General features: G+C 41.0%; 1 protein-coding gene across 4 annotated transcripts in view; it reads left to right on the top strand.

The window, feature by feature from the left end:
* The window catches only part of LOC135477213 (lysine-specific demethylase 2A-like), a 56,802-nt gene that overhangs the window by 30,899 nt on the left and 11,183 nt on the right, over nt 1-14,720 (top strand). The window contains exons 1-9 of one of the 4 annotated variants that reach the window (XM_064757370.1): nt 3,057-3,206; nt 5,143-5,281; nt 6,261-6,339; nt 8,567-8,613; nt 9,855-10,027; nt 10,492-10,598; nt 12,446-12,539; nt 13,172-13,325; nt 14,338-14,453. In XM_064757370.1, coding sequence (XP_064613440.1) covers nt 3,183-3,206; nt 5,143-5,281; nt 6,261-6,339; nt 8,567-8,613; nt 9,855-10,027; nt 10,492-10,598; nt 12,446-12,539; nt 13,172-13,325; nt 14,338-14,453 — 933 coding nt within the window. In that variant the 5' untranslated portion in view covers nt 3,057-3,182. Of the gene's footprint in view, nt 1-3,056; nt 3,207-5,142; nt 5,282-6,260; nt 6,340-7,988; nt 8,012-8,134; nt 8,142-8,566; nt 8,614-9,854; nt 10,028-10,491; nt 10,599-12,445; nt 12,540-13,171; nt 13,326-14,337; nt 14,454-14,720 lie in introns of those variants that run through there. The other 3 variants (XM_064757371.1, XM_064757372.1, XM_064757373.1) reach the window with 3 other exon arrangements.

The raw sequence follows: 14,720 nt of genomic DNA, 5'->3' as shown, positions 1-14,720 counted from the left end.
TGGGAAGGTCTGCGAGAAACCTGCGGATGGTCGTGGATTTCCCCGGGCTCTGTCCGCTTTCCTGCCACCATTATGCTGGCCGCCGTCTTATACAAACAGTAAATATTAACTATATACATTATGAACATATACACAAATTTCGAGGAGAGCACGGAAGTGAACATCAGTAGCGACTAACATTCGTGCACCCGCTTTACACGTGCAATATTCTATGCAAGACGCCATTTAGTTCCTGACACTCGCATATTTCCATGCAGCATTGTTCGTATACCGGCATGGATGCTTCAGCTGGTTACAAAAAAAAAAAAAACATGCGTACATGCAGCTTCAGTAAAACTTTGTAGAATCTGTGGTGAAATCTCCCTGTGAGCGTTGCCCCACGGTATATTGATATGTTATTGGTATTTTATTACTGTACCACTGTGTATAAATAATCGATGTCAGTGCATGGGTAGCGTATATATTTATGTACATACAAATGACATCACGTGGCGCATTTCGTCCATAAGAACTCTGTATATAATACACGCTGGGAACGCACTATAGCTCATGTACACCCTATATACACTTCATTATTCATGTGTTTTTTATTGTTACATGCACAATATATTGATTGTGAATCTGCTTTCATGGACCACGCTGGTCTGATCGATATATAGCATGCATGCAGAACACCATCGATTTATTGCACATTATCGATTAACTCCATGTGACTATATACCGTATGCGAATTGTCTAATATGTATGTACAGGCCTTTATCCATCCTTGGCGCATTTGTATATATGAGTGCATGTCCTTCTGTACATATGGAATCCAAGATAGCCGCCATTTTATATCCTGGTCAATTATTTATAGGCCTTTTTAATTTGCTTCCCAAAACGCCATATTTTAATAATATTCTTGCGATGCCACGCTGATAAACCACTTTCATTTCAAACTGGAGATAGTATCAGATAATACAAATTTATATTCCGTATGTATGGAGCACTTCTCATTATCTTATAGATATTTATTTGTATAGGGCTTTGTTCTCCCATTGTATGAGTGAAATATTCCTGATTAGACCCCAATATACTTTATTTATTATTCTTGGAAACATTTAATATTTTGCCAATAAATAAATAAATACTGCATTATTCTTTGTCTTCTTGTACAGTTACAGTCATATTTAATGTTATAAAATATATATTTATAATACGGTCGTATTGCGCACAGTGGATTCGATAGTTGACGAAATCATATTGCAAGACCAGTATGTAAAAGCAAGTGTCTCGGTTATACGTGTACACATGCACATATATAATATGTATAAAATGTATCACTGGAGTAAAATAAAGCGGTGGGCATTTTTACAATTCACTTTTTAATATATACGTATATAAGATGCTGACCCTGGAGGTTAATTACTGTTGCTTTAGACATTTACCCAAATTTCCGTTTTGCCCAAAACCTGTATAGAATGCAGTAGTTTAAATGTTGAGAATGGGTGAAGAGGTCTGTGCCCAAAGGCTGGATGCTTTTGGCAAAAAGTGGATGTCGGCTATTTAGGCCATACATGTGTACACAATATACATCAGGTCTGTTACCTTTCTTTGCATCTGGATTCAGGTTGTGCATTTGCACGTCTATAAATTATTTGAAATATGCTATGTGTATCGTTAAAGAGTTGGACGTGTATGTACATTAGGTAATTGTCTCCGTCATTATATGATATGCATGACAAGTTATATAAGTACATGTATTATTCTTTTGCAGGTTCGTGTATATGTATCAAGTTTGTATATATTTATCAAGTTTATATATATATATATATATATATATATATATATATATATATATCATGTTTGCATATATGTATCCTGTTTGCATATATGTATCATGTGTTTGTATATTTGTGACAACCTACAGATGTAAGGCATGTACGGATACACTGCATATGCTGCCCTCCCATTGGCATTCTATCCACGATGCTCATCTCTTTATCTCACTCCACCATTCCAATGTTCATGAAGAATAAATTTGATTTTTTTTTTTAGTGTTGTGAGGTGTCCGTTTTGTAAAGCCGATGTTTAGCAGTCCAAGGGAGGTAATACCTTATTTCCATGGCTCACGTGTCAAGGAATAACCAGATGCGGGTCGCTTACCCATTGTTTCGTGACCTAGTTACGAGTCGCGAGCTAAGCACGTTTTACTCTTACCACAAAAAGAAAAACAATCCTAATATGTTATTTGTTTGTGGGTTTTTTTTTTTTACAATTGAATCTTTTTTATTTTAAATGACTGATTTTATTTTACTTAATACATGCATGTATATTTGAGTTTCGGCTTAATTTTCTTTGAAACGACACGTTTGTGTTTTGACGACATGACAAGCTCTATCGCGCCTTGGACCTACTTAAATAAGGGTCGTAGAAACCCATAATTTGGTGTTAATCAGCTGTAGATATAACGAAACATTCGTTAATGCATTTAAGAAATTTTCTTGACCTCATATCCCTTGTACCGATACATGTATTTATATGTTAAGCATCTACCAGACTTGTGCTTAGGTTCATATTTACGCGTTACTGGCATCCGTCGTGCCCAGACAGGCATTCGCATGCTCTCCACAGTGGAACAATGCAGTCTGAACATAGGTGGCTCCCTCTTAGCGTAATTCGTGAACCCCCGAGTGTACACCCTTTTGACAGCTATGCGCAATTTACCGTATGCCCTGGTCGTTTAGCTGTCCTAAACTATCTCAGTTTAAACTTGCTGCAGACAAATGAAATATTTGCGAGCTAGATATACCTGAATCTAAATCTGGTCTAAGATAATTTTTTCTAAGAGCCGGAGAATAGGCGAAACGTTATCAGCAAAAAGTCGATCGTTGCAAGCTATCCGCTGTAAGTGTAAGCCTCGGTCTACTCGACACGGAGTCGACGGCGTGGCCCAATGTCTGGTGCTTTCCTCCTGCCCGCAGCGAGCCACCCGTCCCCGGCAGAGCCCTCAAATAGCAACTTTAGCAGGCCGGACTGTGTGGTGTGGTGTGTGCCACAAGCTGTCGTCACATGGACATTCCCTCCACGCTGGCGTAAAGCCGACCTCGCTCCTCCGTCGCCCGAGCACGATATAGGCCTCTCTCTACACGATGCAGTCGTAGTTGTTTTTACAGCGGGCGGCGTATAACGAAAGGTCCGCCATGATAACACTATCGTACGGCTTGGTAAGTATCATGAGACAGACCTGCAGCTTTTGTTCTCGTTAGCTTTCCTTTCGTGGCTTGGCATTTTTCTCAGGCTTCGTACATTTTTCTCCGTCCGCCCCTTTGCGGCAGCCTCGCATAGCGTATGTATATACATGTACACCCGCATTCCCCAGCGCCGTGTTGAGGCATATTCCGTATATATAGGTCAGCTTTAGAACAGTGTAGCCCCGTCCGCCGCACCTATATATATATTATACATCTACATTCATCTCTGTCCGGTACTAATGCAGTTTTGTGTAGGTGCTTGTATAAAAACTTTATTATTCAGCCGAACATAAAGGTGTTTTTAAGTGTATGTGAGAATTCCTTGGGCCAGCTTTTCGTTGCAGAACGCGTACATACATGTAAGCTACACGCACCTGTGTTTAGTAGTAGCCGTATATATCACCATATCGTATCTAGGCGTGCGCGTGCGCTCTTCCGTTAACTTCTTTACGTTCCCCCGTACAAAGGATTTGCCTGAACTCCTGTAAAGTAGAGTTTTGTCTAGTTCCTGGTAGTATTATTGTTTATCTCATGACTCTCTGGCGAGCGCCATAGCACCGTTTTTCTGCGGGAATGTACCTTGTGTGCTTGTATAGTGTACCGGATAAAACTGGCATTTGCCCCAGGTCCAACCGCGGCTAATTTGTTGCCATGGTAACAGGATGTGCGCCATCCACGTTGTCGATCTTACAAGATGATGCCGTTAACCGCCGATATCAACTAAACGTTCCAAAACAGTTTGAGATTACAATATGACCCGTTTGATAAACGTAATTATATTAGAGAACTTTTAAGACATAATATCATTTTGTATGTTGTTACACTTATCTTATATGTTAAATGATTCGTACATTGTTGCAAAATATTTAAATCTATACATATGTATTTAAGTTTTAAACAGATTCATACAATGTCATGTATACAGTTAATTGTTTTTTTGTTGGTTTTTTTTTTTGACAGATACTCATTGAATTAGAAAGAAATTGTCTAAATGCCAACATATGGATAGTTTATATGCTAGTTATTTTTATTTTTAGTCCTGTGGGCCTACTTTTCGTATTTTGTTATATGGGATGCATTTCACACTGAACAAGGGTAACAGTTTGATGGTAGCAGTACATTATTACTACCCTTGAAAACACTACAGTATTAGAATTTAAAATATGTAATATCTGTTCAAACTTTAGTTATGTTTCACATAATGTACATTCAAGGTTGTAGAACATTATAGGACTATGCTAGGGGTGTATCCTTGGAAAGGTAAGCCGTGAAATTTGTTTTTTGTGGGCAGCTTAATAGCCCAGATTTTGTAGTCTTTGTTGTGAAAGGTGAGTGATCAGTCGTGCTCAAATTGCTCATGCCTGAAGTCCACTTTGGGTGAATGATCTGTTGCTCACCATAGAATCGGTAACTTGTGTGCTGATGTATTAAAATGTTTCATTTATTCATCTTCCTTCATTCCTCAACCCTGTCCAATATGAAAGAGCAATTTTCAGTGCAATTTATGGCATTTTTAGTTTGCTTTTACGGACAAAACTACATAGGTTGAGTTGGCCAATTTCATGGCTTCACAAAAAGTATAATTTTTATCAGTTTACACAGAATAAAGCATTCGGAATATTCTTGAATAAACACCTTGCAAACCTGCGAAAAGGTTGAAGAATTACAGTAGTGCTGACTTGATATGGTGAGAAGGAGAGCAGAAAACTCTCCACTGTCTCTCTCTTATTGAGTTACTTGGAGATGCATCCAAAAGGACTTTTTGTACCCGTACCTGTGTGAGAATTACATGTTGAACGTCAAAATGTCTGCATGGACCTGAAGGTTGGCTTCTTTTGGAGCTGGATGGTTTGTATGTTTACGCTCTTTAGGACTCTTATACATCCTGAAGTTTATCATCTGATTTCAGAGGGCCAAGGAGCGCAAGCGATACACGGATGAAGACATTGACGATGATGAAATTGAAGGAAAGCGAAGTTTTGACGTCTTGGACAAACTTAAAAGTGACAGATATACTGGTGACTTTGTTGAGACCCTCACGGGAACAGGTAAGATCAGTATAAGCACCCTGTGATTGCAAGGAATAAGAAGTATCTCAGTAGGAAGCAACGCACTGAATTTCAAACCACTGAACTGACCACATGTGCCCCAAGAGACCCTTCGTTCTCAAGTTTGAAGCACTTGCCTTTTAATCCCTAAGACAGACGATGTGTGAATTCAAACCTGACTTTGGACAGGAAATTGGTATATACCCTGCTGCATTAGTCCTACTTGATGACACCTTCGCTCCTATATGCAAGATGTTGAAGTACCTACAGTGCAGTCATCCTTATAGTTACTTTTCTTGATTAGTGCAAGACTTCTGCCATCTCGCACCTCAGGCACTTATCTCGTGTCTTATGTGAAAGTACACACCTCCACAACCCGGGTCAGGTCATATCAAAAACTTTAGACATGATACTTGTTGCTGCCTCACTGGGCGCTCAGCACTGAGAGGTTAAAGCAAGGAAACAGGACTGGTTGGCCCCGACTCAGTATAATGTGATTGAGTGGGGTGTCATGTCATGATGGCGTGATACTTCAGTGGCAGCAGCAGTACTTTGGCAGGATGGACTCGCCCTGCCACAAGAAGACACAGTAAATGTACACATGCCTAATGACTCCTTGTCGTCATATGACTGAAAATTGTTCAGTATGACCTTAAGTCTCAAACGTTCATTCAGTCGTTCTATAGAGTAGAGCCCATGTTAAAACATAACATTTTACATATTGGTTTTCATAGGGTGCACATAGACATCTTCAGTATTATCTTATTGTTCAAGGTATGCCATGGGTCTCAGTTGTATTAACAAGTATAACAGATCAAATTAGGACAGATCAAAAGTGAATGGTGATACTCTGATAGAATGCTGAAATTTTCTGGGTTGTACAAATTTATCATTTACCGTCTGTTCTCAAAAATCAAAGAATTCATGGAAAAAAGTAATTTTGCATTTTAGTTCTGAATATAATAATTATTTGTTTCAGAATTCACTCTCAAATATGTACAGGAGACAGGACTTGAGAACCCCATCGTAATTCATGATAAGACAGGGCTGGGCATGAGGTAAGGATGGCCTACTTCTCACCAGACAGAACATTCATTCATGATAAGACATGGCTGGGCATGAGGTAGGGGTGGCCTACTTCTCACCAGACAGAACATTCATTCATGATAAGACAGGGCTGGGCATGAGGTAGGGGTGGCCTACTTCTCACCAGACAGAACATTCATTCATGATAAGACATGGCTGGGCATGAGATCAGGATGGCCTACTTCTCACCAGACAGAACATTCATTCATGATAAGACAGGGCTGGGCATGAGGTAGGGGTGGCCTACTTCTCACCAGACAGAACATTCATTTATGATAAGACATGGCTGGGCATGAGATAAGGATGGCCTACTTCTCACCAGACAGAACATTCATTCATGATAAGACATGGCTGGGCATGAGGTAAGGATGGCCTACTTCTCATTCATGATAAGACATGGCTGGGCATGAGGTAGGGGTGGCCTACTTCTCACCAGACAGAACATTCATTCATGATAAGACATGGCTGGGCATGAGGTAGGGGTGGCCTACTTCTCACCAGACAGAACATTCATTCATGATAAGACATGGCTGGGCATGAGATAAGGATGGCCTACTTCTCACCATACAGAACATTCATTCATGATAAGACATGGCTGGGCATGAGGTAGGGGTGGCCTACTTCTCACCAGAGAGAACATTCATTCATGATAAGACAGGGCTGGTCATGAGGTAAGGATGGCCTACCTCTCACCAGACAGAACATTCATTCATGATAAGACATGGCTGGGCATGAGGTAGAGGTTGCCTACTTCTCACCAGACAGAACATTCATTCATGATAAGACAGGGCTGGGCATGAGATAAGGATGGCCTACTTCTCACCACAGAACATTCATTCATGATAAGACATGGCTGGGCATGAGGTAGGGGTGGCCTACTTCTCACCAGACAGAACATTCATTCATGATAAGACATGGCTGGGCATGAGGTAGGGGTGGCCTACTTCTCACCATACAGAACATTCATTCATGATAAGATATGGCTGGGCATGAGGTAGGGGTGGCCTACTTCTCACCAGAGAGAACATTCATTCATGATAAGACAGGGCTGGTCATGAGGTAAGGATGGCCTACTTCTCACCAGACAGAACATTCATTCATGATAAGACATGGCTGGGCATGAGGTAAGGATGGCCTACTTCTCACCAGACAGAACATTCATTCATGATAAGACATGGCTGGGCATGAGGTAAGGATGGCCTACTTCTCACCAGACAGAACATTCATTCATGATAAGACATGGCTGGGCATGAGGTAGGGGTGGCCTACTTCTCACCAGACAGAACATTCATTCATGATAAGACATGGCTGGGCATGAGGTAAGGATGGCCTACTTCTCACCAGACAGAACATTCATTCATGATAAGACATGGCTGGGCATGAGGTAAGGATGGCCTACTTCTCACCAGACAGAACATTCATTCATGATAAGACATGGCTGGGCATGAGGTAGGGGTGGCCTACTTCTCACCAGACAGAACATTCATTCATGATAAGACATGGCTGGGCATGAGATAAGGATGGCCTACTTCTCACCAGACAGAACATTCATTCATGATAAGACATGGCTGGGCATGAGATCAGGATGGCCTACTTCTCACCAGACAGAACATTCATTCATGATAAGACAGGGCTGGGCATGAGGTAGGGGTGGCCTACTTCTCACCAGACAGAACATTCATTCATGATAAGACATGGCTGGGCATGAGGTAGGGGTGGCCTACTTCTCACCAGACAGAACATTCATTCATGATAAGACATGGCTGGGCATGAGGTAAGGATGGCCTACTTCTCACCAGACAGAACATTCCTAATTTGTAATTTTGTCATAATACAAAAACCATACATGGTTAAAAACTTTTTCATTAGGTGACATTTAGTTGAGGTTTTATGATTTACAACCAACTCCTAAAAGATTAATTATACCATTGACAAGGAATGTTATGTTTTTGCTTGTTTACTTCTGTGTTTTAATGTACATGTATAAAATATTTCATTTTAAGATGAATTTGGTGACCAGCGTCGAAAAAATAATGGCCATTGGATAACAGCCCAGTGGTGTTTGTTGATTAGAATATATTTTCTTGCTGCACAAGTTTGATACACACATGCATTACTTGAGTGAGGCCATCAACTTCAGAAATTCCTAGAAAATATCTTTTATTTAAGACTTATTGTGACATCAAACTGTGGTTTCAGAATCCCAAGTGCCAATTTCCAAGTCAGTGATGTGAAACAATGTGTGGGTAAGTGATGGCCGTCTTTGATACATCTATGGCTTTTTTTTTTTTTTTTTTTTTTGGGATTGGTGCTTTACACCGTACTATTTCACTTATACGACAATGGCCAGCATTATGGTGGGTAGAAACCGGGCAGAGCCCGGGGGAAACCCACGACCATTCGTAGGTTACTGGCGGATCTTCCCACGTACATCTATGTTTAACAAGGACTAAATCATTCCTGCATACTGATATATGATGTGTAAGAATCCGTTGTGGAAAAAACTTGCATAGGTGCAACCAACTATTGATTGATCTGGGAAAATGGTGAAAAGCTGATGCATTTGTAACAACTGTCAGTTAAGAATGTAAACAGATGTATAGTATAAAAATAGTGCCAGCTCATGCTGGCTTCCTCTCCGGCCGTATGTGGGAAGGTCTGCCAGCAACCTGCGGATGGTCATGGGTTTCCCCCGGGCTCTGCCTGGTTTCCTCCCACCATAATGCTGGCCACCATCATATAAGTGAAATATTCTTGAGTACGGCTTAAAACACCAGTCAAATAATTAAATAACTAAATAAAAATAGTAGCAAGAGGCCTGACAGCAGTGTCATTACTTGAATGTGGTTGTGCATTGCCGACTGAAAATGGCTTCTTGTCAGTTTACCTCAATCAGGGTTTTATTCTAGCTGTAGCTGTCCACATGACCAGAACAACATGAAGGAAGAAAAAAAAAACATGAATTGCTTGTATTTTGAATTCAATAATGTTTCACTGAATTACCTCCCTTGAGCTTCACTCTCCCATTTAAAATTTGCTAGTAAGTTGTGGTTAAGCGGGACCTCAGAAAATGACAAATGGCAGGCTTTGGAGTTACAGCAACATAAACAAGTTAAAGACCTACATCTACATGCGGCTTTAAGACAAATTTTAATATTGTAAACTTATGTTGAAAGCCTAGGATAAATGTTATGTACATTTTTAATCCATTTTGGAGGCTATTAAAAAAATTCTGGCTTAGGATAGACAACTTTGGCTAATCCTGTCAAATGTATATTCTATCTAAACTGAAAATGATCTCTCAGTATTTCTGCAACTCTCAGTGGTTCATATTACACTTTTTTACATTGTGTTGCCCAGAAAATATTTGTCGCTGTCCCTTAATACTCACTTCACCATGTCCCCACTTCACACTTCAAACGGTCAGTAGAACATATGCCCACATGTAATTTCACCGATCTGTGTTAATTTTACTCCCTTTCTCTAGGGAGCAGGCGTATGTTGGACGTCATGGATGTCAACACCCAGAAGGGGCTAGAGATGTCGATGAAGGAATGGGTGAAGTATTACGAAACCAAGGACAGAGACCGTCTCCTCAATGTCATCAGCCTGGAGTTCAGCCACACCCGCCTAGAGACCTACGTTGACTCACCCACTGTGGTATGGCCTTCCTGAGATCATTCGTGTTCGTGATTATGTTGACATTTTCTGAACATGTGAAGGCGTTATTGAAGGTGTGCAGTCTCTGTGAGCTGAAGTCCAGCTCCAGCTGACTTCCTCTCCGGCCGGCTTTCTCTCCAGCTGGCTTCTTCTCCCGCCGTACATGGAAAGGTCTGATGGCAAGCTGCAGTTAGTTGTGGGTTTCCGCCAGGCTCTGCCCGGTTTCTACCCAGCTTAATGCTGGTCGCCGTCGTATAAGTGAAATATTCTTGAGTACGGCAAAAAAACACCAATCAAATCAAATACATGTTATTTAAGCTGAGCTTTGAAGGCTCTAAAAGTGTCTTGTTGCTTAAGAGACTAATTCTAAACTAGATTTTAGGGTTAGATGATTCTGTTAAAGCATGTGAAAAATATTAGTGAAAAAGGAATACATTCTTTATTCTGATTGGTTGTGTTCTCAGGTACGACAAATTGATTGGGTGGATACTGTTTGGCCAAGACACCTAAAGGAGATTCACACAGAGGCTACGAACATCATTGAGAAAATGAAATACCCCAAAGTCCAGAAGTGAGTGATCAAAATTTAATACTGTGTACCCAAAATCCAAAAAGTTCTTATTATAAGATCGATGTAATGTAAATGTAAAACCCCAGATCCAAAAATTTGATCAGGAGCCTAAGTGGTGTTTAAGACTGAAAATATCAGAATGGTATGAACAGTCAAAGATCTAAGCTGTCCTAATGCTGTGTATCCAGCTCCTAATGCTATGCATCCAGAGCCCAAAAGTGTGCTGCCCTAATGCTGTGCATGTTGTGCCCAAAAGTGTGCTGTGCTAATGCTGTGTATCCAGAGCCCCAAAGTGTGTGCTCCTAATGCTGTGTATCCAGAGCCCCAAAGTGTGTGCTCCTAATGCTGTGTATCCAGGGCCCAAAAGTGTGCTGTCCTAATGCTATGTACCAAGAGCTCAAAAGTGTGTTGTGCTAATGCTATATATCCAGAGCCCTCGAAGTGTGCTCTCTTAATGCTCTGCATCCAGAGCCCAAAACTGTGCTGTCCTAATGCTATGTACCAATAGCTCGAAAATGTGCTGTTCTAATGGTATGCATCTAGAGCCCAAAAGTGCGCTCTCCTAATGCTATGTATCCAGAACCCAAAAGGGTGCTTTCCTAATGCTGTGTACCAAGAGCTCAAAAATGTGTTGCCCTAATACTATATATCCAGGGCCAAAAATGTGCTTTCCTAATGTTATATACGAAGAGCCCAAAAGTGTGCAGCCCTTAGGTATGTATCCAGAGCCCAAAGTGTGCTGTCCTAATGCTTCATACTCAGAGCCCAAAAGTATGCTGTCCTAATGCTATGTATGAAAAGCTGAAAAGTGTTCTGCCCTAATTTATGTACCCAGAGCCCAAAAGTGTGCTGTCCCAATGCTATGTACGAAGAGCCCAAAAGTGTGCTCTCCTAATTTATGTGCACAGAGCCCAAAGTGTGCTGTCCTAATGCTTCATACTCAGAGCCCAAAAGTATGCTGTCCTAATGCTATGTATGAAAAGCCGAAAAGTGTTCTGCCCTAATTTATGTACCCAGAGCCCAAAAGTGTGCTGTCCCAATGCTATGTGCGAAGAGCCCAAAAGTGTGCTGTCCTAATTTATGTGCACAGAGCCCAAAGTGTGATGTCCTAATGCTTCATACTCAGAGCCCAAAAGTGTCCTGTCCTTATGCTTGTACCCAGTGCTCAAAAATGTGCTGTCGTCATGCTGTGTATCCAGATAACAAAAGTGTGCTGTCCAAATGCTGTGTATCCAGAGCCCAAAAATATGCTGTCCTAATGTTATGTACCCAGTGCCCAAATGTGTGCTGCCCTAATGCTCTTTATATAGAGCCCTAAAGTGTCCTGTCCTTTTGCTCTGTACCCAGTGATCAAAAATATGCTGTCCTCATGCTGTGTATCCAGAGAACAAAAGTGTGCTGTCCTAATGCTGTGTATCCAGAGCCCAAAAATATGCTGTCCTAATGTTATGTACCCAGTGCCCAAAAGTGTGGTGCCCTAATGCTTTGTACCCAGTGCTCAAAAATGTGCTGTCCTCATGCTGTGTATCCACATAACAAAAGTGTGCTGTCCTAATGCTGTGTATCCAGAGCCCAAAATATACTGTCCTAATGTTATGCACCCAGTGCCCAAAAGTGTGGTGCCCTAATGCTCTGTACCCAGGGCCCAAAAGTGTGCTGCCCTAATATGACATACAAGTACTCAGGGCTCTGGTGTTCTCCCGACACTCCAATTTCCTCCTAATCAACAACATGAATGCTGCCATATGGGAATTGATTATTGCATTTAACACCAATCAAATAGTAATGATATTGGGCATTTAAGTCATTTTTGGGGATTGTTAGTCAATTTTCCTTGCTGTTTTTAGGTATTGCCTGATGAGTGTGGCTGGCTGTTACACAGATTTTCACATCGACTTTGGTGGCACATCCGTCTGGTATCATATCCTTCATGGGGAAAAGGTGAGAGTCCATAGAGTTGGACATGACTCAGTTATTATGTGCACTTCCTGTTAGGAGGCAAAGATGTGGGTTCAATCCCAGCCTTGGTCACAGAATTTGTAGATTTCCCTGCTTTCACTATTTTGTGTCCTGTGGTGACAATAAATGGGTGATGCCCACTTGTGAAGCCATGTGTGCTGTCACACAGTGATGTACATGTACATTTGTTGAAGGCCAGTTGTCCTACGCCAGTGTGGCATTTCAAGTCTGTTCATTACTCGTGAGAGAGTTTGTCAGTAACCTTGCAAAAGCTGGATGTTTACACTGGATTCTCAGGCGTCCCCTGCAGATAAAACTTATCACCATGGTATAAGTCAGTGATTGAAGTCAATAAGTACATTTAAGTTCATAAAATTTGCATACAAGGCACTATCAGTTACATAAAAATCACTCCGCTCGTGTCTAAGCACATATACATACAAACTTAATACAAATCTCCATGGACTGCTGTAATTAACATGTGAAATGATTTACATTATGACAAAACATGACAAAAATAAGAAACAGAAACAGGCCTGCAGAGACATACATTTATGAATAAGCAAACAATTAGTAAAAGTGTAGCATACGTGCATTGTTTTTTTCTTTTAAAGGTTTTCTGGTTAATCCCACCCACCCCTGAGAACCTGGAGATGTACGAGACATGGGTGTTGTCTGGGAAACAGGGTGATATCTTCCTGGCGGACACAGTACCCTCTTGTCAGAAGATAGTCCTGAAGGAAGGCTATACATTTATCATCCCCTCAGGTAACTATAGGTCTAGAGAACAATGTATACATCCCCTCTATGGTTTGATTCTGGTAACTGGTTTTAAACTTCTCTGTTTTTGTTTTATTTTGGATGTTTCGATCATATCGAAAATGGTTCATTGCCTCCTCCTGTTTCAGAGAGTCATGTTCATGCCACAGTACATGGTATTTGGGGTTGTTTGGTGATAATCAATCATTCATTCACTCATACATCCCCTCTGCAGGAAGTTTGTCGAATACATGGTCTGTTTTTCTGTTTGCCCCTAAAATCTACCTGACCGGTTTTAAGCTCTAAGAGACTGGATTATCAGTACAGGATGAACTCTTGCAAATACATCTTTGAATAAATAATGGTGAATATCTCATTTCCTAGGGTTGAGTACAGGGTAACATCTTTAATCAAATAAATCATTCATTTTCCTAGCACCCCTGTGGCGTAGTGGTAAGCATAGTGGTAAGCATACTAAGACTGCACAATGACTCGTGAGCCTCTTATCAGTGGGATCACTGTGAATTCAAGTCCAGCTCGTGTAGACTTTATACTATCTGGCCATATGTGGGAAGGTCTACCAGTAGATGGTCATGCTCTTCCCCCAGTTTCCTCCCACCATAGTGCTGGCTACCATGGTATAAGTGAAATATTCCTGAGCACTGGGACCGGCCGCGATGGCACAGTTGGTAGAGCCTCCAGTTTGGGAGCGGTAGATCCAGGGCCAATCCTGGGTCGAGTCACACCTAAGACTATAAAAGAGGAAGTTGTTACTTTATTATAATGGCTTGGGCGGAGCAGCTTACTTGCCTTCGGGAAGGCATCTAAGTGAAGCAGCACTAGATAAAAGAGCAGTGGAAAACCGTCCTACAACACATGCACTCTAAGGATTCCTTTGTTGGCTTATGACTGAAAAATTGTTTCAGCATGACGTTAATCTCCAAGCACTTACTCATACACTCACACCTAAGCACCGTGTAAACCTTCAATCAAATAAATAGATAAGTATTTCGTTTTCCAGGTTGGATCCATGCAGTTTACACTCCTAGGGATTCTTTGGTGTTTGGAGGTAACTTTATACATAGTTACAACATCCTTCAGCAGTTGAGGGTGTCAGAAATGGAAGACAGAACACGGGTAAGGCTCTGAGTTCTGCTCAGCCGCTCCACTTTTTTTTTCAGCCGTTAAGTCTGTATAATTAAGCCTATATAATTAAGTCTATATTAAATGTTTTTAACACAGAAATTTTTTTATTTAAATAAACAATTTTAGGTTTAGAACCATTGTACATCTTTGAGCTGACGGAAAATGTAAGAATAAAGACTCAAATTAACTCCTCCTTTTTGTTGTTCATGTGTCAGTCCTTCTGTCCATGACAAAGCTGGTTTGTATTAGGCATGTTTA

The sequence above is a fragment of the Liolophura sinensis genome, chromosome 10, assembly GCF_032854445.1.
Source record: "Liolophura sinensis isolate JHLJ2023 chromosome 10, CUHK_Ljap_v2, whole genome shotgun sequence".
NCBI classification, from domain to species: Eukaryota; Metazoa; Mollusca; class Polyplacophora; order Chitonida; family Chitonidae; genus Liolophura; species Liolophura sinensis.
This window is presented reverse-complemented; position numbering and strand designations above follow the sequence as displayed.